The sequence below is a fragment of the Varanus komodoensis genome, unplaced genomic scaffold (assembly GCF_004798865.1).
Source record: "Varanus komodoensis strain SLA01 unplaced genomic scaffold, ASM479886v1 scaffold32, whole genome shotgun sequence".
Taxonomy (NCBI): domain Eukaryota; kingdom Metazoa; phylum Chordata; class Lepidosauria; order Squamata; family Varanidae; genus Varanus; species Varanus komodoensis.
In genome coordinates this window covers 1286334-1311807 of record NW_025335798.1, presented here as the reverse complement: position 1 = coordinate 1311807, position 25474 = coordinate 1286334, and the positions used below count along the sequence as shown (strand labels likewise).

At 45.1% G+C, this 25474-nt stretch overlaps 1 protein-coding gene and 1 long non-coding RNA gene across 4 annotated transcripts; one reads left to right on the top strand and one right to left on the bottom strand.

Annotated features, from left to right (window-relative positions):
- Positions 1-525: 525 nt before the first annotated feature.
- LOC123027303 (AH receptor-interacting protein-like) lies at positions 526-13704 on the bottom strand. 3 transcript variants are annotated; one of them, XM_044437937.1, is made up of 7 exons: positions 12370-13703; positions 10962-11119; positions 9280-9459; positions 8456-8644; positions 7856-8032; positions 6542-6683; positions 526-6136 (listed from the first exon to the last, which is right to left on the bottom strand). In XM_044437937.1, the coding sequence occupies exons 3-7, from the start codon at positions 9436-9438 to the stop codon at positions 5931-5933; spliced, it is 873 nt and encodes a 290-aa protein (XP_044293872.1). In that variant the 5' UTR covers positions 9439-9459; positions 10962-11119; positions 12370-13703; the 3' UTR covers positions 526-5930. The 3 variants fall into 3 exon arrangements, with proteins under 3 accessions (XP_044293872.1, XP_044293871.1, XP_044293870.1); XM_044437936.1 differs by lacking the exon at positions 10962-11119 and having other exon boundaries at positions 12370-13704; XM_044437935.1 differs by having other exon boundaries at positions 9280-11119.
- On the top strand, positions 12535-24888 carry LOC123027306. Its single transcript, XR_006415489.1, has 2 exons — positions 12535-12662; positions 22878-24888. It is a non-coding gene; the product is annotated as an uncharacterized LOC123027306 (long non-coding RNA).
- Positions 24889-25474: the final 586 nt, after the last annotated feature.

The window sequence follows — 25474 nt, the reverse complement described above, 5'->3', positions numbered from 1 at the left end:
AGAGGCCACTTCATGTCTGCTCTCAGTAGAGCTTCTCTCTGAGGCGTGTGCCTCCTCAGGGAGAAGCCTAGCTGTCACAAGGCTGTGTGTGAAATGGCATGGGCTTCCTTGGCACTGGTCTTCCACGTTCCTTGCAGAGGAGCAATTTCACATGGCACACGTTTGAGGAAAGTGCCACTCAACAGCAACAACAAAAATCCATTTATCTGATCAGTCAAGGGGATGAGATTGATCAGATATCCAGGTATACAGGTATCCAGTAGTAAGGACAGCCCTTTTTCTCCAGTGACCTGTATGCTGCTGTCCCCTTTCTTCCTTGGCTTCTCACAGGAGTTCGGACCGTTTAATGTTTTTATTCCTTTGTTCTTTTCTATAGATTTTTCCTGCACTGCTGCTGCTGTACCCATGAGACATCAAGCATTGTGAGGCAACTGGTAGTAAAATGGGGGTTGGATGAATGGATTTTTGTGGTAATCCTAGGCAGAAGCTTGAGGGTGTTCTGTGAGTCACAAAATTGCACACTGATCCATTTTGATTGACTTTAGATCCAAGATACCAAGGAATTGATATACACTCTGCATTAAAAATAAAATCCAAATATTGCAATAAGACTCTAACCCCCTCCCAAGAAAAGTTAAATACTGAAACCTTTAAATAAACACATTTATTTAAAGTAAACAAATTTGGTTTTGGCCTAATTTCTGCTAGCCATAAAAAGATGGAGGAGCTAGCTGTAGCTAGATGAAGTGTTAAGTCCCATCCACTAAGTGCGAAAGTTTGCTCAGTTCACACCTCTTGTGATTTCTCTAGGCCATGGCCTTCTTTTCAGGCATCCCTTAAGAACCAGAAACTAATGTTTAAAAATACAGCTGACAATGTCAGGGTACTGAATTGTGCCCCCTGTCCAATTTGGTACTTGTGAAATTTGGCAGTGGGATATATATAGCTATGCCTGCCTGTCAAAGGCATCACCTCTTCCCAATTCCAGGAAACTCTTTCTACAGCTAGGAATATCAATCTGCCATCCAGTGCAACTTTCTGTGAGGCAAACTTGGATTTCAAATGTTCCTTCTCCAATAGAACCCAAAGACAAAACTGCTGGAAATGGTCTTCTGCCAAGGAATTTCCAGTTGGAGTCCTGCACTACTGCTGTGTCCTGGCTCATGGGTTGCTGCAGGCAGCTTAAACCCAATTGGGAATGTTAACTTCCATTAATTCTACTGCAGATTCCCTTCTGCTTTTTTGGGTTTGTTTAATTTGTAACTGGCTTTACAAGATGGAGGTTTAATAAATTATTCGATTGCATAACTGTTTTCCTTCAATTCCTCACTCATCTGATTTATATGACAAGGCTTTACCTCTAAAACTTTAAGAAGCACTTTCTTTACCTGCAATATTGAATGCATCCAAATATGCTTACATTTTGATTGACATTTAGCAGAGAAAATTGCTTTGTAAGGAAGATTTGGCCCACAGGATAGTAAGGGGAATCCCTTTACTTGGCCATACCTTTTCATACTCATCTCGTTCTTCTTATGTTTTGTCCTTCTTTCTTCTTTATTTCTTCACTATAGTATTCCAGTATGTGGAAGATGGATTAGCCCATAGAAACTCAGCTGAATGGGGTACACTATTCTTACTTAAAGGGCTATGTGCCTTTTCAGGCCTTCAGATAAGTAATTACAAAGGAGATGCAAATTCAAAGGGTAACACACAGCCCAGGGTAAATGCTCAAGGTGCCTATTTTTCAATCCTCTGGCTTCTTTCCTATAATTCCCAGTAGAGCATAAAATCACCACATATTAAAAAATTCTCCAACAATTGTTTTTGTATCTTTAATTCTAATATTAACCCCCCCAAAATAAAAGATAATATCCACTTAACCTTCAACGGAGAAACACAAACACACGTTTTTTGTCTTCCCAAAAATTTGTCTTTAGCAAGCTTATGTTCTGTCACTGATTTCACATTAACAATGTAGAGAAGGTGCTGGCATGACACAGAACTGACCTGCTCCAAAATATATATAGTTCAGATCCAAGATAAAGCAGGCTCACTTGTCTAGTTCTATGACAGACAACAGGCAATTATTTTCACCATAACAAAAGCAAAGCGAAAACTATTTCTTGCAGTTAAACATGAGTGTGATAATAAGCCCCTATCATTCTTCCTGGAGAGGAAATTTACCTTGAACTTTGTGCATGGTTATTTAGGCCAGCACAGTTCATTAGTAAGTTCTCCTGCGCAAGAACCATTGAAATGACTAGAGAAATGCAAAAAAAGTGCCCAGTGAGGCATTCCATGCTATTTCTCCACCTTCTCTCCTCACTCCCAGTATTCTCCCTAGAGGCACATACCAAGCTAAATGCACTGAGTAGCAAGTTCAAAAGCCACACAAAAGCTAACAAAGTGTCTACACTGTTTACATTTGGTTCAACACTTTTCATCATTGATTTGGTATGTAACTTAAATTTTACCCCAGTTCTCTGCAAGAGGATGTTTTACCAAGAGGGTATCTAGATAGGAAAGATCTACCCTCTGGACCAGGTATTCGAATGCGCAGGATGGCAAAGCTAGCCTTTTCCATGGGACTCCCCTGCTGCCTTCACTGGATCCAGCTATGTAGTGTACACAAGCTCTAAAAACAGTTCCACCGGTGGCAGGGAAGGCAGTACCATCAGGACTGCTGTAACATGCAAGCTGCACCTGTAGACAGATAATACTGTCCAACAAAACTTCAATATGGAATGAATTGCTTTATAAGAAAAGGAATATTAGACCCTGTGGTTAAAAAAATTAAATCAAGGGACAGCAGCTAATAGAACACTCTCATTAATGTAAATTAAGCTGTGCTTGTGTAAGGAACCCTTCGCACAACACCACTAGCATTTGCTGGCATGGAGGGCTTTCCAACACCTGTTGAACCAGCTAATGCAAATGGGGTGGGACAGAGGTCACTTGCAACAGCAAAATGTCATTTACTTTAGTGGTAGTGCTGCACTGGATACTGATCATACCAGATGACTGCAGATGTGGCCAGAAGGAAAATGCAATTTATTCCATTTGAATTGGGAAGCTAGATAAAATTTTCCATGTGCTTCACAGGCATTCAGCCAGGGAAAAAGCGCTTCTCAATTGGATCCCATTTCCATTAACTGCAATTTCTACGTTATGAACCTACACACAGACGCTCTTTTACCATCAGAGCCAGGGCTCCCAGATCCAGTAGCTACTGAAATACCTGGACAAGCACAAATAATGAAGGCACATCAAATAGTTGAGTGCAAAGGTGGTAAACCTGATTCAACTCTACAATCGCACTGTGTATAATATACAATGAGAATTGGCTGCTAAGTCTCTTAGGCATAGAGCTGAATCCACACTAAGAAAGTAGAATGTTGGCCATTATTTGATCCCAAAGATTTCCATGGTAATTAAATGCAACTAACTTGGTCTAGATTCAGCCCATAGACTTTAAAATAGGTTGTAAATACATGGTATGACTTCTTTACTAAAGCTGGTGAGATGGCATGGGAGGAATGTCGTGAGTGGAGCTGGCTGGAGCCGGGGGGGGGGGGGTCAGACTAGATGGCCCGGGAGACCCCTTCTGACTCCCTCTGTTTCTATGGCAGCCTAAAGGTCCACAATTGTGTTGATCTGAGGAGCAGGCAGTCAATATGTGATTGAGCTCGTCAGTACAAATTTCAAGTGTGAACCTGCCAAACTCGAGCATTTTAGAGTCTCACAGATTTGATACAAGTTTTAAACATGTACTTAACTTTGCAATGTGCTCTAAGAGGTGGCTCACTCTTGCAGCACAAAGGAATAACTAACTAGGCTCGGTCACAGCATGGAACACACCCTTTCAAAGTTCTTGGGTTAATGATGACCGTGGACTGGGGATGCTTGGGGAACAGGGCTTTTTAGGAAGGGTGGGACGCAGCTGCTTCAACATGGTTCCACTTTTAAACAATGCTGGACAATTAGCCTAGCTGAGAAAAAGATCCTTTATCAGTCTCTTGGACAAGCAAATGGTCACTCCCCAAAATTTGTCCCAATACACCTTGCATAAATAAGGAAGCCTTTCCTTCATCCTGCATCAGCTGGACCTGTTATGCGTGGATGCAGCACAAAATCCAGAAGTTATAGCTAGGTAGCAAACTGAGGTCACATCTGGACTGGAAGGGCTGCCACAGAATGACTGCTGTAGAGGCCAAATTGAGACTAGACAGCAACCTGAAATGATCTGAGAGCACTTCTTAGCTAGGCAAGGGACAGTTCATGCCTTGGAAACACCCTCCACGCCACAATGGACAAGCGCCAGAATATCAAAAGTAGCTCTCCTGACAAGTAGTAAGGGCACTCTAGGTGTGGGAGGTCTGCCCTTGCAGAAGCTCCCATTTTTTAGATGGAAAGGCAATTCCCAATGAAATCCTGTTCAGACATGCAGGAAGTCCTTGGTGAACTGGGGCCAAGGAGCTTTCTGCTTTGAGGGGTGCCCTGAACAGCTTGCTCTCCACATCCTAAAGCTTTCAGCAAATCCTTAGGCCCAATTTCTGGAAAAGAATGAATTGCTCACAACTACATCCACCCACCTGTTGCTATGTGGAAGATGAAAAAATTGCTCTAGGGTTCACATTTCACACAAACCCTAGTGCTAACATCTCCTCCCTGCTGGCTGATGTTAAGATCATGGAGCTGGGCTTGCTTAGGTACTGCCTTCTGGGCTGAGGTTTCCCAGGGAAGCCAGAAGCTGCCAAGGGAGGCACACCAAGCAGATTCAAAATATGCTGTAGAGCAAGTTGTTCTTGAGGAGCTGGCTGGTATCCCTTCTTGCCTTTGCCCCCCAGTCTTGCATTGGAGAGTAGGGGGAAGGATTTAAGCCTGCTGCGATCAGGGCACATTCGCTGTTGCAATGATCAGGGAACGACATGTACCCCAAAGCCTTCTCCCTCATGCGCCAAAGGGAGAGACTGCTCTGAAGAGATTGCTCTTTGGCGGGCAAGTGCCAGAAGAGACTGAGCTAATACATTGCCTTCCAGCCTTGCAGGAAGAGGAACACTGACAACTGCCATCACATCAAGTGGTACGAGGCTCCAGGAATGCACAGCACACACGTCGTCATCCCATTGCAGCTCAACATAAAGCGAGCCAAGCACTGCCAATGCTCTGCTTTCCCCCACCCAGAGAGGAGTGGGATTCTGATGGGCAGAGCCTTGGCTTCATAGCCTGCATCCAGGCACAGTCTTGGAGGCACGTTCCTTGGAGGATGATTCATTTGGATTCCAGGGCATGATATCCTACACAGCCAGGCAACAGCAAGAAAAGGACAACCTAACCTGGTGACCTGTTGATCCCATGCATGTTAACCCTCATCAAAATGGTCACCACCTATATCTCCTGCCAGCATCCGAGACACAGAAAACATTGCTGTGGGGATGACCTGCTTGTCCTACTCCCAAACATTCAAAGGGGCCTGCCAGACAGAAGGAAAAACCTGGCCAGCCTCACAATTTAACTCCCACAGCTGGGATCATCTAGAAACGCCTACACATGACACTAGTTCAGGAAGCAAAGCTTCCCTCTCTGAGAGCAGCAAAGGCACCATGGGCAGCAGAACATGACAAAGATTCACTCACAGGACAACAGAGAGGCTCACACCAAATTTGGCAGACACAGTGGGCAAGGTTTGTATACTGTCTTTGGCCGCTGTGGAAGGCCTCCCTATCCTATCCCACTAGCTTTTGCAGTAGGAAACTCTGTGCTACTTGCACAGAGATGGTGGCATGCTTTGTTGACAAGAAAGGCCGACACCCCCAAGACTGGTGTGGGGGTAGGGACACGGTGGCCTGCGCGAGAAGCCACTCAGTCCACTGGTGCTGCCTTGCCCTGGAGCACCAGTGGCAAAGCTGGAGCAACTCACTCGGGAGCTATTGGGAGAAGATGCCTTTGAAGCGGATCTTGTCCTCGTCCTCTTTCTCCCGTAAACGAGTCTCCAGGCTGCGCAGCTCCCGGGTAACCACAGGGCCCAACGACGGGTCCAACTCCAATACCTTGGCGAAATCAGCCTGCGCTTCAGCTGCATTCCACACCGCGGCATGTGCCTTGGCTCTCTTGAAGTAGGCCTTGACATTGTCTGCAAGGACAGCCAACATCTGGGTCAGGCACGCAGGCACCAAGCACAAGGACACACTTTCAATTCCACTTGCAAACTTGATAAGTTAGAGTGCTGCCCACCCAGCTAAGTCCTTGGACACAGCATGCTTTCTCCTATACGTAACCCCTTTGAACACAGTACCAGATTCTTTGGCACTCTAAAGCAGCCTTCCCCAAGCTGGCGCCCTCCACGGATTTTGGATATCAACTCTCAGCAGTCCCAGCCAGCATTCCCAGAATTCTGTGGTCCAAAGCATCTGTAGGGGATGTGCATGAGGAAAGCTGCCGCAGATATAGCAAATAACTCCACAACTCCCTTTTGTCATTGCTGGGAGCTTTTTCCATGTCCCCACTAAGGCATCCCATGACAAACAAAGTCCCTTACCTTCATACTTGTTGAGAATGGAAGAGCAGTGATCTAACACCTCATAGTACTCTGCAGTCAACAGCTTACACTGGCAGTAATTCAGCAGCAAGGGGGTGATCTGTTGGTCCAGCTGGAGCCAGTCTGGAGAGCCTGGCTGCTCCTGGGGCACAGGACAGGAAAGGTCTGAGCACGAGACACAGCCAGATGACCACAAGATATTCTCCAAGTAGAAGGCCATGTATAAACAGACTCAGGGCCAGAGCTCACACATCCAGCCAATCCCTCTAGGCAGCAAGGGTGGAAAAGGTCTCCAGGAATGCATGGTTGGAAGCACAGGAACTCAACCCTCCCCAAACCCATCCTTTTCCACCCAAAACTGCTTTCACTGGACATGTTCCTCTGGCAAGTGTTGCAGCCTGACTTGGAGGTCCAGCCTGAACAAAAACAACTTTCAAAATTTAGTTTTCGGAGAGAAAGTGCAGGCTAAGGTGGAGGGAGCATTTCAGCATGACTGGCAGCAATCTGCTGCCATCGCTTCCAATACGGCATCAAGAGCATTCTCCATCCCAATGCCTACAAGAATATCCTGTTCGTGAGAGGACCTCATCTGACCCAGTGCCGAAGGGGACTGGGCTACTCTGTTTGGAGGGTCTTCCAGATGTCTGGGCCTAAATATCCTGTCAGCCCAGCATAACCCATGGTGAGAGATGAGGAGAGCTGTAGGCCAAAACATTGGCAGAGTCAAAAGTTGCCCATCCCCAGGTTAGGCAGAAGAGGGAATGCGAAATACTCCTGTCATGTCCTAGTGCTGCCAGAGAAAGGAGAGCAGCAACTGCTTCAACAGAACCATTCGCACTACTAGTTCCAGATCTCCAAATGGGGGTGAGTCATGAGTGCCAGAGGGATGAGTCATGAGTACTGAGCCACGACAGCTCTGAGGGGCAGGTGTCTTTCTCACTGGCATAGGCATTCCGGGGTTGGTGGGCTGGAAACATTTAGGTACAGTGATGCCCGACTGACTGACAGGGAAAAGCCTTGTGAAACCTTACAGTCAGAGCAGTGCTTGTGGGGGGGGGGGTGCCCTCTAAGCACATTTGTTCTGGTGACAGCCTGGGCTGCAAATGCAAATTTTAACAAGCCACATTTATATGTGCAGGTCCTTCAAGAAAGCATAGTAAGTGCAAGAGGTGAGGGCCTCGTTTGATCCAGAATCACAGCCTTGTTCTAACTTTGCATTTACTCCCAGGAACGCACAGGCAAAAGAAACCATACAGCAGGTGGAATAGTAATGGCCCTGAGACAAGAGCAGAAAAAGAAAACGCCTTTGGCTACCTTCATCTGCAGATTCTTGAGGCAGGCAATGGCATCGTAATACTTGATAGCAGCCTCCTGCACTTTGCCTTCCTTGTAGAGCTCATTGCCCTCCTGGTGGATCACGGGCACAGCCTTCAGCTTCTCCTCATCTGACATAGCCCATGCTTCCTGTCGGTAGGAGCCAGGACTTTCCACCTAGCGAAGAACAAAGGCAATCTCTGGGTGAGAGTATGAAGACAACAAGGCCATCTCCAGGGAGCAAGAACAAACTTGACAGGCCACCCCAGGAAAGGTAGGAAGAGCAGTTCCAGATGACACTCAAGAGGATGAGACGGGATGAGGGAAGATAAAATGGTTCTCAAACCCTGGGGCAACCCCTGTACAATCTCGGGGGGGGGGAGCCTTTTCCTCCTGCAATACAGTTCCTCCTTGAAAAACTATGCAGAATGCTCTCATGTGCTTAGGCAAATAAAAGACGCAGAGGCAGAGGCTGGGTGGGCACCCAATTTCCCCTCCTGGAAAGCCTCATCCCAGAGAGACTCCCAGGCACATGAAGACCCACTGCTATCCTTCAGATTCTGTCTCTCCCAGAGGACCTCACCTTTCCTTCCCGCTCACCTTGATCATCTCCATGTTAAAGATGAGGGGCTGAGGATTCTGTTGAAGGTCATCAAGGTCTGGGTAACCCAGCGATGGATTCTCATGCATTTGGGCAATGCCACAGCAGTGTCGTTGCCCCTCCAGGGGGTCTCTCCCAGCTGCAATATTCCTCAAGCTCTTTGATACCATGGGGTACAAGACCACGTGCTGGCGGGTGAAAGGAAAACATGGGAAAGGGTTCTTCTTGCTGGATGACGAAAAGAATTCTGGATAGGGCTCATAGTACATCATGCAAACTGAACAGTCTGCACTTAGCTGCTGCATTGATAGGATTCTGCTTTGATGCTACAAGTCTTGGAAATGTGCAAAGAACGATTCAGAAGCCCTGCACGGCCCCAGTCCCTCCTCAGGGTTTTGTAGGTTCACCAGGTATTGACACTCACACTTATTTTAAAACACTCTGCTCCAATTTTTTTCATGTTAACTCCTTTTTAAAGAGGAAATTAAGAGCTGCTAAAATCGGGATCTGATGCCAAATCCTGTGATTTGACACAATTGCAGGATCCATGCAGCCCAAATTACCTATTATGGGGGAAGCAATAAGATCCATGCTAAATGTTGTACACATTTTTACAGTTCATTTCTAGCACATACTTAACATGCATGGCACTTTCACAGGAACAACAAGCAACAGGTCGTCACCATTCTTGTTCCACACATGGGGAACTGAGGCTCCAAGGCAGCCTGGAAACCTGTGCCGGTATCAAGGATTTAGGCACAGACCTCCATGCCCGTTCCACATCAGACGGCACAAACTTGTTCCACATGGCCCAGCTGATTACCTTTAAATCGCACAAGAACTCAGACACCTCTCCCTCACGCATGGTCTGCAGGACGGTCTCCCAGACAGGCAGCTTGAATTTCTTGCCAATGATGAGCTCCATGGGCTTGCCCCGAGTACGACTGTCATCAAGCACTTGCTCGGGTGGACGGCAGAGCATTGTGCGGTAGTGAAAGGTGGCCTGAAAGGAATGGGAAGCAGAGTGGCTGGAGAAAATCACAAACTCACAGGAACAGCAGAATTGAGGGAATAGGCAGCTTAGTGGCCTCCGGGTGTTTTGGATTACAACCCGCATCAGCCCTGACCACTGAACAGTCTTATTGGGTTATGGGAACTGTAGTCTAATACCTCTGTAGGGCATCAGGCTGCCTGCTTCTGAACTAGGCAATGACCTGGTTCACACACATTGAAATTCATGGATTAAACAACCTAGAGTCAGAACCTATGGTCTGCTGTTACAGGTAAAACTTTGGATTGTCTAATCCTCAAGTATCCAGAGCACCTGGTTTGGATGCCATAAAACAGGAACAGAGCCTCTCTGGGATGTTTTGGAAAGTGGAAGCCGCAAGCAGGCAGGAGGCAGCATGCCTTGCTCATGCTCAGCCTCAGTAACTTACAGGCTGTCTTCATGTAAAAACCAGACTTGTGTGAACAAACTGGCGAATGCTTCTTTCACTGGCAAGGACGTCAACCCAGTTCCTGATATAGCAGTCAACTGGGCTAGCATGACACATTTCTAGCTTGAGCAGGTGCCTCACATTACTTGGTGACAGACATAGTTCAAGCAAGTGAGAGCACAGGAACATGGGGATTCAAGTTTGATAGCCTCCTAAATAATTGGTTAAATCAATTTGCTACTATCATTAAAAATACTAGCCTGCCTGTTTACCCCAACCACTGGGCGGGTGGCTTACATAGCAGTTTCACAAGTTACCAGGCCCAAAAACTTATTCATGGAGCACATGAACAAGATACAGCAAATCAGCCAAGGTTATCTGGAAGCCTCTGCCTCAAGGTCTGCCTGAGTTTCTCAGAATCTTTGCCTTGGAGAATATTGGGGGAAAGGTCATTATATCAGGAAAGTTGAGAATCAGAGGAGAGATAGTAATGCAGAAACTCAAAACTATCAACCGCTGGGCTAAATGAAACTCAGGCAATTTTAACATTAAAAAGCTGCCTTATATCATGTTATCCTAGTTGTCTGCTTAGCTAAGTGTTACTTTCTCTGACTGGTATCAGCCCTCCAGGGTGTCAGGTAAAGAAGTTTCTCCCTTTATCTGTTACCTCATCTTTTTCAGTGGAAAAGTAATTGATTATCCCAGCATGCAAAATATGTGCTCTACCACCGAGCTATGACTTCTCTTAAAGGAGCCTGGCCATCTTCCATTACTATTGCTTTTTTAAAATATTTTACTGTTTTATCAGCAGCTTCACTAACAGCCTGATGGTCAGTTGATCTGTATAGCATTAACAATCAGTATTCAATTTGTGCAATGTCCTATTGTATGTCTTGCTGTTTAGGTGGAAGATACTGTGCTTGCTGGTGGTGTGATACTGCCTGAGGTAGGATGCTGAGGCAGGGGGAGCTCTAGGAATGGCTGGAAGAAAATGCAGATGTTCTCTAACTGCCCTGCTGCCTAAAATGCTGTTCTTGTTAAATACCACACACAAAATCACTCCTACCCTCCTGTTCTATGTGTAATTTAAATATCACCAGGCTGAAGAACTGGAAGAGACAGGAAGTGGGGCTTCTCCTTGGGCTCAGCTGAGACACCAGCAATTCTTGGCTCTTCTGCTTTTGGAACAGTTTCCATTCCAACTGGCTGTAATAATGGCAACATCTGTATGTGTAACAATAGCATTATCACTGGATATTATTAGAACCTTTTAACATTCACACTGAAAGCCTGTTATTCTCTCTATTTCTCCCTCTTGGTTTTATTGATCTACAAATTGTTTTCGGAGTCTTTCTGCCTGAAAAGTGGGGTAGAAATAATAAATGTTTAAATGAATAAACATCACAACCATTCCATGTTCATCAACACCACTGGAGAGTCCGCTTCTCTCATTAATGGAGAAAAGTATGGAAAAAGCTTTCTCTTCATCACGCCTTAACCACACAGAATGTAAATGCAAAAAGAAAACTAAAGGGAAACCAACAGGCACGAAGGGATTTTGAGGATACACCCCCAGACAACATCCAGCAGCCACTGCAGGCACATCACTGCTAGAATGGAATAAGACCCTCACACTCTACCCCAACTCAGGGCAGTGATAAGAACTGGCTCATTAGGGCTGGAGGCTCGAATAATTAATCTGGAGCCCCTGATGTCTGGGAGGTCATTGTCCCATCACTCTTCTGTGCATGTGTATTTGCTGAAATAAAGGTACAGAGGCCCTGATTATCTCTGTTGCATCTACTCCCCCCCCCCCAAATTAGCTAGCTTTTTGCCTCATATGCTTCATCTCCTGCTGCCTGACTTGACCCACACCTTGCTGCTGAGTTTTCTGCCTGAAATCAAATGTCCTCCTCAACCCTGTTCAAACATCCCTGGCCATACTGACCGAAGGATGCTAAGAGTTGCAGCCCAACACGTCTGTAGAGCACCAATTTGGGGGAAATTGTACTGGCAACTACGAGAGACCTAGACTCCCGACTGGCTACTTATTTTTAGCAAGATTTAAAGGGGCAGCCACACTGCCCACTGAGTTGCAGTCCACCACGCTAGGAGAAAATGATGGGAGTTATAGGCTCAGGGCACCAAATCTGGAAGGCTGCTGTATCCCCTTACCTCCGGATTAATAACTAACGTTTTGCGAAGTGGGCAGGAAGGCGTAAGAGAAAACAAGAATCCCACTACCTCGTGGTGCTTGGGCAAACCAGCCTCTAATTAGCAAATTTCTAAACGAATAAAACGCGGATAATATATTATATTTACACATTTTAGTCCTCCTCTCCCACAGCGAGAATCCCTCATGCGCACGCGCACTTCAGGCTAGCCGGCGGATCGCATCTTGTTCGCGCATGCGTGTTTGTCCGGCCCTATTCCGTTATCTAATTCCCGAGAAAAATGCACACGATCATTTTTACCTTGGCCCCGTCTTGGTACTCAGGCAGCGGCCCTCGGCCTTCCTTCACCAGACGTTTTATGATCCCATCTGCTCGGAGCTTCGCGATCCGATCCGACATGATGACTCCTCACCCGAATTCCGCTTCGGTAGTCCAAGGCTGAAACGCTGAAGCTCGCTTGGACCTGTTCCGGATGTAGTCGTTGATTTCCGTATCCGGCCTCGGGCACGTCCGTTCATGATCGGAGTCTTTCGGATAGACTCGGGCTCTGTAGCGTAGTCTAAAGCGAAGAGGAGCGTTTATGCTTCTAGCAGGTGAGGCGCGGAACGGCAGCCCAGCGCATGTGCTTCGCTAGTGCTCTCAAATTCTGTCGAAGCAGCGTTCTGACCCCTGCCTTTTTTGATAGTCGGTGTCCCCACGCTTCTCTTTTCCTTTCCCTTGCGCGCCCACTATCTGGAGCCGTGCCTCTGCAGGGCTAACAACCCTGCACGGCTTGGCAAAGTCTGCAGACTTTCCGACTTCACAGAACTACTCTTCAGGCAGGAGAGAAAGGGGCATAAGCTATTCATTCGCCTGCGCATCCTTGAGCCTCTGAGGGTGCAGTCCTGTGCAACTTTAGTCCTAACACTCAGGGTTCCCCAGAAAAAGTTAATTAAAAGTTAAGTTATAATTCCCAGCATACCTTAATCATGCTAGCTGAAGAACTGTATGTCTTTTTTCTGTCTGACTGCACCCTAGGAGGAATTTAACTGTAAAGGCTTGGGAGGGGCTAATTTCATTCAACTCCTACCAAACAGGAAATCCACTGCTACAGCATCCATATTGGAAGCCTTTCAGATGCTACTTGGAAACTTCTAGCCAAGGAAAGTCCATGACCTTCCTAGTTGGTCTGTTCTGTTGGCAAACAGACCCTACAATGTACTTGCACATCTGCCTACGTCAGTCTGATTCCTTCCAGATGTTTTGGACACAATGCTCTTGACAGCTAGGAGATTGGGAAAGGGTTTTGAAATTTAAAACATGGGACGTACTGTGTTGGGGAAAGGGCCACATGAATGGCTCTCAGAATTACCAATATGCAACTATTCCATCTTTCCCTTCCTAATGGATTTTATGTGGTAAAAGGGAAAAGATGGAAGAAGTTTTTAGAAAATTTGTGAAAATGCTCATGTTTAGCTAGCACGATCATTGATCGGTGAGTATGGAAGTTGGAGTCCAAAATATTAGGAGTGGGGGCACCAAGTTGTCTAGCTGGCCCAAGAGACAAGAACAGTTTGGGATCCAGAATTGCCTGACATACAACTGCCCCCTTCATGGATCACTGCCTTGTCTTGGTGAAGGGGCTTGTGTAGCTCAATGAAACTATGAGCTATGCTGTGCAGGGCCACCCAATTCGGACAGGTCATAGCAGAGAGCTCTGACAAAACGTGATCCACTGGAGAAGGAAATGGCAACCCACTCCAGTATCTTTGCCATGAAAACCCCATGGACAGTACCAAAAGGCAAAATGCTATGATGCCAGAAGATGAACCTCTCAGGTTGGAAGGTGTCCAATATGCTACTGGGGAAGAGCAGAGGGCTAGTACTAGTAGCGCCAGAAAGAATGAAGTAACTGGATCAAAGCCAAAAGGACACTCAGTTGCAGATGTATCTGGTGGTGAAAGGAGAGTCCGATGCTGTAAAGATCTATACTCCATAGGAACCTGGAATGTAAGATTTATGAATCAAGGCAAGCTGGACATGATGAAACAATAGATGACAAGACTGGACATCAACATCTTAGGAATCAGTGAACTTAAATGGACAGGAATTGGTGAATTTAATTCAGATGACCATCAGGTATACTACTGCGGGCAAGAATCCCTCAGAAGAAATGGAGGAGCCTTCATAGTCATTAAAAGAGTAGGAAAAGCAGTACTGGGATACAATCTCCAAAATGACAGAATGATCTCAGTTCGAATCCAAGGCAAACCAGTCAACATCATGGAAGTCCAAGTTTATGCCCCAACCACTGGTGCTGACGAGGCTGAAGTTGACCAGTTCTATGAAGGCCTACAACACCTTCTAGAATTAACACCAAAAAATGATGTCCTTATCATCATGGGGGATTGGAATGCTAAAGTAGGAAGCTAAAAGATAACCGGAATAACAGGCAAGTTTGGCCTTGGAGTACAAAATGAAGCAGGGCACAGGCTGGTAGAATTTTGTCAAGAGAACATGATGGTCATAGCAAACACTCTGTTCCAACAACCCAAGAGACAACTCTACACATGGACATCACCAGACGGTCAACACAGAAATCAGATTGACTATGTGCTCTGCAGCCAAAGACAAAGAAGCTCTATACAGTCAGTAAAAACTAGACCAGGAGCTGACTGTGGCTCAGATCATGAGCTTCTTGTTGCAAAATTTAGGCTTAAATTGAAGAAAGTAGGGAAAAGCACTAGGCCACTCAGGTATGACCTAAATTATATTCCTGATGAATATACAGTAGAGGTGACAAATAGATTTAAGGAATTAGATCTGATAGACAGAGTGCCTGTAGAACTATGGACGGACGTTCGCAACATTGCAGAGGAGGTAGCAACTAAAACCATCCCAAAGAAAAAGAAATGCAAGAAAGCAAAATGGCTGTCTGAGGAAGCTTTACAAATAGCTGAGGAAAGAAGGGAAGGGGAAAGGCAAGGGAGAAGGAGAAAGATGCACCCAATTGAATGCAGAATTCCAGAGAATAGCTAGAAGAGATAAGAATGCCTTCTTAAATGAACAGTGCAAAGAAATAGAAGAAAACAATAGAATAGGGAGGACCAGAGATCTCTTCAAGAAAATGGGAGATACGAAGGGAACGTTTCATGCAAAGATGGACATGAAAAAGGACCAAAATGGCAGGGACCTAACAGAGGCAGAAGAGATTAAGAAGAGGTGGCAAGATTACACAGAAGAACTATACCAGAAAGAGCGTAACGTCCCTGATAACCATGATGGGTGGTCACCGACCTCGAGCCAGACATCCTGGAACGTGAAGTCAAATGGGCCTTAGGAAGTCTGAGCAACAACAAAGCTAGTGGAGTTGACAGTATTCCAGTTGAGCTGTTCAAAATCTTAAAAGGCAATGCAGTAAAAGTGCTACACTCAATATGCCAGCAAACTTGGAAAACTCAACAGTGGCCGCAGGATTGGAAAAGGTCAGTTTACATTCCCATCCCAAAGAAGGGCAATGCCAAAGAATGTTCAAACTACAGCACCATTGCACTCATTTCACATGCTAGCAAAGTTATGCTCAAAATCCTACAAGCTAGGCTCCAGCAGTATGTGGACCAAGAACTACCAGAAGTACAGGCAGGTTTTTGAAGAGGGAGAGGAACTAGAGATCAAATTGTCAACATACGCTGGATCATGGAGAAAGCTAGGGGGTTCCAGAAAAACATCTACTTCTGCTTCATTGACTACGCCAAAGCCTTTGACTGTGTGGATCACAAAAAATTGTGGCAAGTTCTTAAAGAGATGGGAGTACCAGACCATCTTATTTGTCTCTTGGGAAACCTATATGCGGGTCAGGAAGCAACAGTGAGAACTGGACAGGGAACCACTGATTGGTTCAAAATTGAGAAAGGAGTTCGGCAAGACTGTATACTGCCGCCCTGCCTATTTAACTTATATGCAGAGCACATCATGAGAAAGGTGGACCTAGATGAATCACCAGTTGGAATTAAGATTGCTGGGAGAAATATCAACAACCTCACATATGCAGACGATACCACTCTAATGGCAGAAAGTGAAGAGGAACTAAAGAGCCTCTTGATGCAGGTGAAGGAAGAGAGTGCAAAAGTTGGCTTGAAACTCAACATTAAGAAAACTAAGATCATGGCATCCAGTCCTCTCACTTCCTGGCAAATAGATGGGGAAGAAATGGAGGTACTGACCGATTTTATTTTCTTGGGCTTCAAGATCACTGCAGACGGTGACTGCAGCCAAGAAATTAAAAGACACTCCTTGGGAGGAAAGCTATGGCAAATCTAAATGGCATACTAAAAAGCAGATACATGACCCAGCCAACAAAAGTGCGTATACTTAAGGCTATGGTTTTCCCAGTTGCAATGTATGGCTGTGAAAGTTGGACCATAAGGAAGGCTGAGCGCCAAAGGATTGAGGCCTTTGTATTGTGGTGCTGGAGGAGACTCCTGTGAGTCCCTTGGACCACAAGGTGATCAAACCGGTCAGTCCTACAGATCAACCCTGACTGCTCTTTAGAAGGCCAGATACTGAAGATGAAACTCAAATATTTTGGCCACCTAATAAGAAGGAAGGACTCACTGGAGAAGAGCCTAATGCTGGGAACAATTGATGGCAAAAGAAGAAGGGGATGGCAGAGAATGAGGTGGCTAGATGGAATCACTAAAGCAGTCGGTGAGAGCTTAAGTGGACTCTGGGGGATGGTGAAGGACAGGAAGGCCTGGAGGAATGTTGTCCATGGGGTCACGATGGGTTGGATGCAACTTTAGCAACAACAACAATTTCTGAGCAGATATGTACATGATTGTGCTGTTAATTTGTTTTACATGTTAAAGACTTCTGTTATTATTAAACACTTGTGAAATATTTAAGTTTATCAAAGTGCTCACCATCTAATAAGCATGATACAAGAAGAAAAAAGTGCAGGGAGAGGAAGAGGAAACAAATATATAAAATACAGTATGTTGACTTCTGGCTATTACTGCCTTAAGGTAAAGCAGTATATGTGTTTTAAGGTTTTATTTTATTTTAAAGATAGTTGTTGTTAAATAATGTATATCAAGGACTCATATTCTATTGTGCATAGGTTAGACAGATTTAAAGGACTTCTTGTTAAAATGTGCACTTCCTGAAAACATCTGGAAACAGAAATGGCTGCACGAACAACAGATGGCAGCACAAGATAGGGAACAGAGTGAGTGTTGCTGTTTGGATGTAGCTCAGCATGGAGACTCTGGTGTTGGGAAGCAGCAGCAATAGCTACTCTGGATAAAAGGGCACATGAATGCACTCTTACAGATGAAATGTTTGGATTAGGTTAGGAGGTGTTTTGAGGTGAAAGGAGAAATGGCTCAAGAAAGAAAAGCACCATGGTGACTCTAACCACATCTACTGATGTGATTAGAGCGACTTATCTCGCATCTGCCTTAGCAGCTCAGACTGCTGGATGTTTATCATCATAACAGACAATGGCTTCCGGTAACAATGCAACAGCTAATGTCCTCTTTCACAAGACCTCGCTTGCTGCAAGACTGTCTGCTGTGGCTCACTCACTGCTTGGCAAATGCACAATAGTGAAACTGCAAACTTGCTAAAAATGCTGTCCTATTGAAGGGTGGAGAAGTGTAGCTGAACCCCATACTTGCACTGAAATTAGTGGGATGTGTTCCCTGCCTAGCGTATGCTTTCAATTACAACATTGGTCAATTCACTCAAATTTATAATTTGATGGTTAATCTTTCGATTGTAACAAAAATAGCTGGCATTCCTGTTACAAAACTAGGAAGACTTATACTAGAAGTATGTATGGAAGCGTGATAGTTGGGTTAATAACATCCAACTCCCACCCCTTTTTACACATACATGCGTGTGCACATGACCACACACAGATTTTATTTTGGGAATCTATATTTTTTCAAATAGATTGCTGTGCACTTTTTCAGCTATGATAACAAATAAATTTATCTCTGGGAAAGCCTTGCTAAAGCATGCTACTTAAGGAGTGTCTATGTCACTTGCCTCTCATCAGTCTTGGGAACTTTTGTTCCTAATATTTTTGTCTTAGTTTCCTTTTACTATGCAATCTTCCTAGTGAACCATGAATTTTCCTAGGTGTCTCCTGCTGCATAATGATTTTCCTCCTTTTTCCTTCCCTTATTTCTTCTTAATAACCAAAATAGGCATATGTGTGCACAAGGACAGGATGACTGAGATATTCTCCTTTGGGCTCAGATCTCAGGACAGAGAAGGAGAAAGGAGAGATCTGAGTTTGCTCTGTGAGAACAGTTCCGGAGAGGCCCTTTCATGCTTGCAGTCCTAGTTAGTGCCACTACTGCTAACTTCTGCTCTTTCTATTTGCCAGGTAGGCAAGTGCAATGGTTTAATGCAGGGGAGACGCAGGGGAGCCTAGCATTGGAAGCGTCTTTCAGAACAGGAGCCATGACATATTCTGCCAGAGGTTGATGCTGATATTGTATTTGTATCTGCCTGTTTTCCTCTTTTGAGAAATCCAAAGTGGCTTACATAGCTCCATTTTTATCCCCACAACAACCAACTTGTGAGGTGGGATAGGCTGAATGACCAACTGGCCCAAAATCAGCCAGTGACCTCTATGGCCAAGTAGGGATTAGAACCTGGGTTCCCACTCCAGCTTTCTGCAGTAATCGACAGAACCTTTTTGCCCCACAAATGAAGAGGCTTTCATGATTTACCATTACATATTAGTAGAGGAAATCAGATGATGGCAATAACCAAATACAGGCTGGTTACTTCCCTTTCTTGGTGGGGTGTCCTTGTCTGACTCCATCTTAATTTAAATGAGAGCCAGTGAGGGGTAGTGGTTATGAGTGTGGGACTCAGGTGATCTGGGTTCTGGTCCCCACTTGGCCATGGTGCCGACTCAGTGACTTTGGGCCAGTGACAGACTCCCAGCCCAACATACCTCACAAGACTGTTGTAAGGATTAGACTGAGAGGAGGAGGAGAAATATGTAGATTGCCCCGAGTTCCTTGGATGGAAAAGGGTGGGCTATAAATGTCAGAAAGAAAGCACTGCTCTGTAAGATTGCTTGCATTTCTAATTGAAAGCTGTGCAACTTGAGGCCTTGTGGATGTTTTGGCCTTGTTGTTGTTAGTTGCAAAGACGTGTCCAACCCATCACGACCCCATGGACAACATTCCTCCAGGCTTTCCTGTCCTCCACCATTTCCTGGACTCCACTTAAGCTCATACCGACTGCTTTTGACATAGGACTCTCATAATCCCTCAACAGTAGCTTTTCTGGCTAGGGCTGATTTAAGTTGTGGGCCAAAACTCTGGGGGGTTATAAGTGGCCAGCTCCTAAGCTAAAAAGGGTCTTGCTTTTTTCATTATGTTACTCAGAGATGATGTGGTTATCAAGTATATACCTTTCTTCTGGTGGTACGCCAGGATTAAAAACCCTTCAAACTGCTCCCTGCAGTTACTGAGGCCTTCACAGAACTCAGCTTCCAAGTAATGCCATCAGGGTATCCCAAAGGAAGGTATATTAGTATTGTAGAACAAGAATGAAAATCTGTCTTTGCATATTATCATGATGAAGATACAACTTAGCATTATTTTGTCTGCTAGACGAGGAGGGGGTTAGTCCTTTCCTATCCAAAAGCCTCTCCCCCAGTTAGCTTCCATTGTTATGAATAGACAATACCTCACTTCAAGGTGGGAGGATCCTTGACTAGTCTCCTGGAAGGAGAATCCTACAAGCGGAGGGTAGGTAAATTGCAGAAAGCAAGGCTTGTGGAGAAACAGATCTGGAGGACTCTCATAGACCAAGCTGCACATATGAGGGGGACAGGCAGCGGTCACTAGGCAGCTGATGCCCTAAGATGGCTTGTTCAGAGGTGATTTTGCCTTGAGGACTTTGATTTCAGAAGGATCTCCTGATGTTGCTGAAATCAGAGATTGCTAGTGACCAAGCTGCTAGTGTCAGACTTGATCCAAATCTCTATGTGGAGAGTTTAATCTCTCTTGTCCGTTTGTAAATGCTCAGGTGAAGTTACCTTTCAGATGCTATTGTTACATAGAGGGAGACTTTTATTTCAACTGTTACAGGTGAATCTGCTTTGAAGGTATAAGAAAATTCCATATTTTAAAGCCAGAATGTACCATTTTGCCTGAGCTGTATAACATTTATCCCAGGATTAAATTATAATACTCTATATATAATTTCCCTATACTGGGATGATCACTCCACCCCAACTTCAGTGCTATAAATAACTTCTGAGTTCTCTTAGTGATTTACTTTGAGACCCGGTTTAAAGAAAGGCTTGCAGATACCTAGATTTAGTACTTTAATTATATGGGGTAGGGGGCTAATAAAGCCCCACTTCCTGAATCACCAGGTTTAGCAAATAATAGGCTCTCTGTAAGCTTCTGAAAACAGTAGCCAAAGGGGATTGGGCCCCTGGAATTTGAATTTAGAGATAAATGCTGCAATTATGTTTTGGAGTAGCAGCTGTTGAATGAAACATCACCATTTTAGAAATCTCAACCTCATATGAAATGAAGCAACCATATTACACTGGTTATGAAACTTTAGTTTTCACAACTACAGTGAGATACCCTGGTAGGCAATCATTTTCCAGGGCCTGTTTCGCACATAAGTTATCTTGAGATGACAACATGTTTAACTTTGTACAATTATAAATTTACAAGGGACCTCAAAGGCCATCTAATTTCAAACTCAAGCCAATGCAGGAAATCTGTTAATGATATCCCTTCCAGGAGACCACCCTGTTTTTTAAAATCACCCAGTGAAGAGGAATCCACAACACGGATGCGGTCTCTTGCACCACTATTAAAAAAAACAACAACCTTGCACCATCAGGAAGTTCTTCCTCACGTTATTTGAAATCCCCCTTGAGGTTCTGTTCTCTGGAGCAAACAAACTTGCTCTATTGTCTATGGGACAACTCTTCAAATATTTTAAGATATTTAACAGTAAAGACACCCAGCTCCTTCAACCTTTTTCAATTATCTGATCTCTAGCTCCCTCACTTTTTGGTGCCCTATTCTGGATATGTTCACCTTCTGAAAAAGCTGTACCCACAACTGCACTCCAGGTACAGTCTGACAAAAGCCGAACAACATGGAATCATTACTACTTGTGCCCTTGACATGTTAGTCCAATTGATGCAGTCAAAAATCATAGTGATCCTCTTGGCTGCCTGCATCATATTGCTAACTCATGTCTTGCTTGTGGTATGCAGGAAGGAGCCCCCTTTTTTAAGACTTGGCTCTTTCATACAATCATTTTACCCTGTGATGACAACACTCTTTCATCAGCCTGAGATTTATGAAATAAAAGTGCTTATGGAATAAGTGGCAAAAACAAGCTGAAGTTATTGAAGAGTCCTGTAGAAAGCAAGGTTGTGGGGAAAAATGACTCTTGGTCATGTTATCAAGCCTTGTATGAAGTCCAAGTTTTATAGTATTCCCTTCCTTCCACTTTCCTACACCAAGACCGGGCTGCTTTCCTTTTCAAATGTACTGCAGTGCTTTGCCCAGCACCGTGCTCTGCCTCATCCTTCCCCAGGCATTGCCTCCAAATGGCTTTGATGGAAAACCTTTCACAATAAGAGAATTAGTGGGGTTGCTGATTTAGTTCTCTTTTACACAAGAGGGTGTGTGGCCGGGGAAATTGGGTGGGCCAGATTAAGAGGTTGCAAGCCTAATTTCCATAGACTAGTGGTATCGCACGTTGTACACAGTGGAGCTGGTGTGGTGGCGAGAGCCAGGTTCCAGTTCCCGCACTCTGCCATGAAGCTCACCAAGTGACTGGGCCACTCATTCCCTTTCAGTCTAACCTACCCCACAGGGTTGTTGTTATGAGGATAAAAATGGAGCTATGCAAACCAGCTTGGGTTCCTCGTGAGAGAAAAAAAGGCAGAATCAAAAGGCAGTGCAATGATCTCTTTCCCTCCCAACTGTGAGCCCTCTGGGGATACAGATGTATGACTGCGATGACCGCCTCCCCAAGTCCTCTGTATGAGCCAGCAGGCTCATGGCAACCTTCTAACTGGCTAGAAAACAAAGGCAACATTTGTGAACTCTTGTAAATTATTTATGTCGGGTTTAGAAAGGCAAGAGATTTTGTTGTGTTCCCCGTGATGGATGGATGGATACGTGCTTAGCACAATCTTGTGCAGGAAGAGATTGAGGGTATTAATTGGACAGGAGCGGGGCTTGTACGTGAAGCTTCTGAATGCTACACTAGACCCCGTAGCATTTGCACAACATAATTAATCTCCTGAGTGTGCTGTGTCAAGAATAACTCTTGGTATGCTTGGCACAGAACCAGATAATGTAAGTGACATGTAACATACATATCTAACATGCCACAGAGGATGCCAGTTGTTATAGGCAAACTCTTATGGCTACCACTCTTTAGGTGCTCCAATTAACACTGCAACTTAAGCATTCTTAGGAGGCAGAAGTCCATTCTATTTTAATTGCTCTTTGAGGAAATACAGTCGGAATACAAGATTTAGCAAGAGCCTATGCAAGAACCACCCTGTTGTTTTGGGGGGGGGGGGGGTTGGAGGACCCAGCTGGAGTGTTGGTTCATTCCTAACTTTTTGCTCTTTTTCTCTTAAGGTGAGTACAGGGAAACTCATGCCCCCATCTCAGGCTGCACATATGTCACATGCACCTCAATTTGGATGTTGATGTGCAACCAAGGCACTCTGGCTGGCCCTGGCTTTCTCAACACCTTACCTTCACTTCTCCGAGCTGGTCTTAAATCTTCCGTTTCTTCTTCAGGCTCAGATCTGAAACTCTCATCCCCTGGAACCACCCACACTGCCCTATTGAACAAGACTCAGAGTGGAAGGTGAAGCAGAACCGCCAGGACCTGCCTCAGCTAATCACTGCTTCCTGAGCAGCTGCCCCCTGGATGCTGGAGATTACCTGTTTCTTGGATCCTGAGAGATTCTTTTCGGTGTTTGACCTGTACTTTCAGCCAAGCCAGCTCACTGTAGCAAAGCCTCCATTCAGATTGTGATAGCAGCATCAGCCAACACGACAGAGAATGGATGACTCAGTGCAGGGTAATGTTCTGGACAAGAAGACACCCATGGAGAGGACTAGGCAGTGCCTTGGAGCCCACTTTACTACCTGCTTTCTGCTCTACAGCCTGCCTGCCCCAGCAGTGACAGGTTCCTCAAACACCTGACCACTAAGAACACCCCGGACTGTGGTGTTCCAGAGCCCCTGCATCTACAGGCTCACTGCAGCACATTTCTGTCCACAGGCGGCTTTTCAACAGCCTAAGTCTGGTCTAAGCCACCCCCACCCCACCCCACCCCTCCAGCTACCAAAACCTAGACTTCAGCTTCACAGGTAATTGAACAACAGAAGAAATGCTACTGGGAGTGCCTGATGAGTCAGTAGCCTCTGCTTGACCATCCAAGAACGCAGCTCCTTTACACGTGCCCAGACACTGCATCGCTTACCATCCTTTTGTGTTCGTTCACGGAAACTCAGTGAAGTGCTTGAAAAAAAATCATGCCTGTCTGTGAACAGTACCTTAAATGAAACAATATTTGGACAGTCCAAATATGATTGATGCAAATGACTGTTAACATATGCACTATACAATAGTTGACTTTTTCAACACCACAGATTTCCAACGGAAGTACATGGTACTTTCTACATTCGTAAAATGCACAATTATTGGCTTGAAAAACCAGCAGATGGTGATACATAATTTCTACTATTCAATACAAAGACAGCACCTTACAGGATCCCATAAGGACCACTAGTGGGGGCCCATCTCTCATCACTGCAAGAAAATAATTATTCAAATAAACCTTACTGATGTCTAGAATAAAGTAGTTATGGTAGAGCAACTATACAGTATTATCCGGGGCATTAAAAACCATACATTTGGCTTTTCTAAGAGCCAAAAAAGAGGACTTATTACTAGGGTTGGAAAACACACTTGAGGTTCCTTTTATGTTGTTGGAATTTCCTGGAATAGAACACAGATGTTTGTGGTCACAGCACTCATGGGGAATTCTCTGTACTACGTTCACTTGAGTGTACCAATGAGTAGTCCTGCCAGTGCACTACATGCGTATTTGCATCTGTACTCCTGCTTGTGCACCACAGCCTTACAAGCTGTGTTTGCATGTGCTCATTTCCAGCAGGAGTGGGAAACACATGGGTCACGTGTAGCCCACCATCACTTTGTGCACAGGGCCCTGAGCCCCACTACTAAAATGTTGCAGGAAGCACATGCCATTTTCTAGCAAATCAGGCTTCCGTCAACTTGATGGGATTGTGGTGGCAGACACTTCCATTGGGGAAGGGACAGGGGGTGCAGCCCCATAAACTGCCCACTCAATTTACCTCCATTTGGTCACATGCTAGTGTGATTTGCTCCATTAATCTCCCCGGAAATCATTCCTTTTCTCAAACCCATCTGAGAGAAAGAGGCCTAAAGGCAGTGGATGAATATGGCAGACAACAATCTTTAGCTGCCACAAAACTCAAACTCTTCTTAAAAGAAATTAGCATGCTAGCACACAGAAAGTCCTCATTAACAAAAATCATGTCGGAAGAGCTATTAAAAAGAAGGCCTTCTTGTAGGAGGTACAAGAACTTGGAAGCCAAACAGACAATGTGGATTGCACATTACTGAGGATACAGGGTAAACTTCAAGCTCTTCTTCATTAGCTGGCTGGCAGGACTGTAACACAAGTCTAAATCAATTCTGTTCTCCTGTTACACTGTACAACTTTGTTAACATAAAGGATGCTAATAGACTTTTCCTAACAGCATACTGAATCAACCCATCACATTGTACACTGCCAGTGGTTTCACAATCGTGGTTTCAAGTGGCTGTTTTGCCAAACTCAAACATAAGGAGACCACATTTCTTCTCGAGCCCCTTGTGTACAAGGGACTCTCTTTACCACCTGCAGCACTCGGTCAGAAGAGCCACTTCAGAAGACAACTGCTTCCTCAGAACTTCTGCAGCTCTTCCTAATAGGTGACACTCAGGTGAGGCTTGCATCTGCGGTGCCGAGGCATCTTTGTGACTAAGGTGTGAGTTACACATTGCTACGGTCGGACAGAATCGATTTAGCTCAGAGGTGTCGCCATGAGGGAGCTGTTTGTGTGCAGCACCTCACAGTGGGCCAGGGCTGGCCAATTTTCTCCCCTGGATAATTAACCTTCTGGCTCGAATGTTTGGATGCTTAGTGGGAGAGCTTGCCTTCTCCACATGATCGGCAGCTGCAGAGGAACACCTCCCCATGCCACGGCCTCACAGAATGACTACGCAGTGGCCATCCCTTGGGCACATTGGGGCAGGATACATGCTTGGTTTGCCCACAGCAGCCTTGCTAAAACTT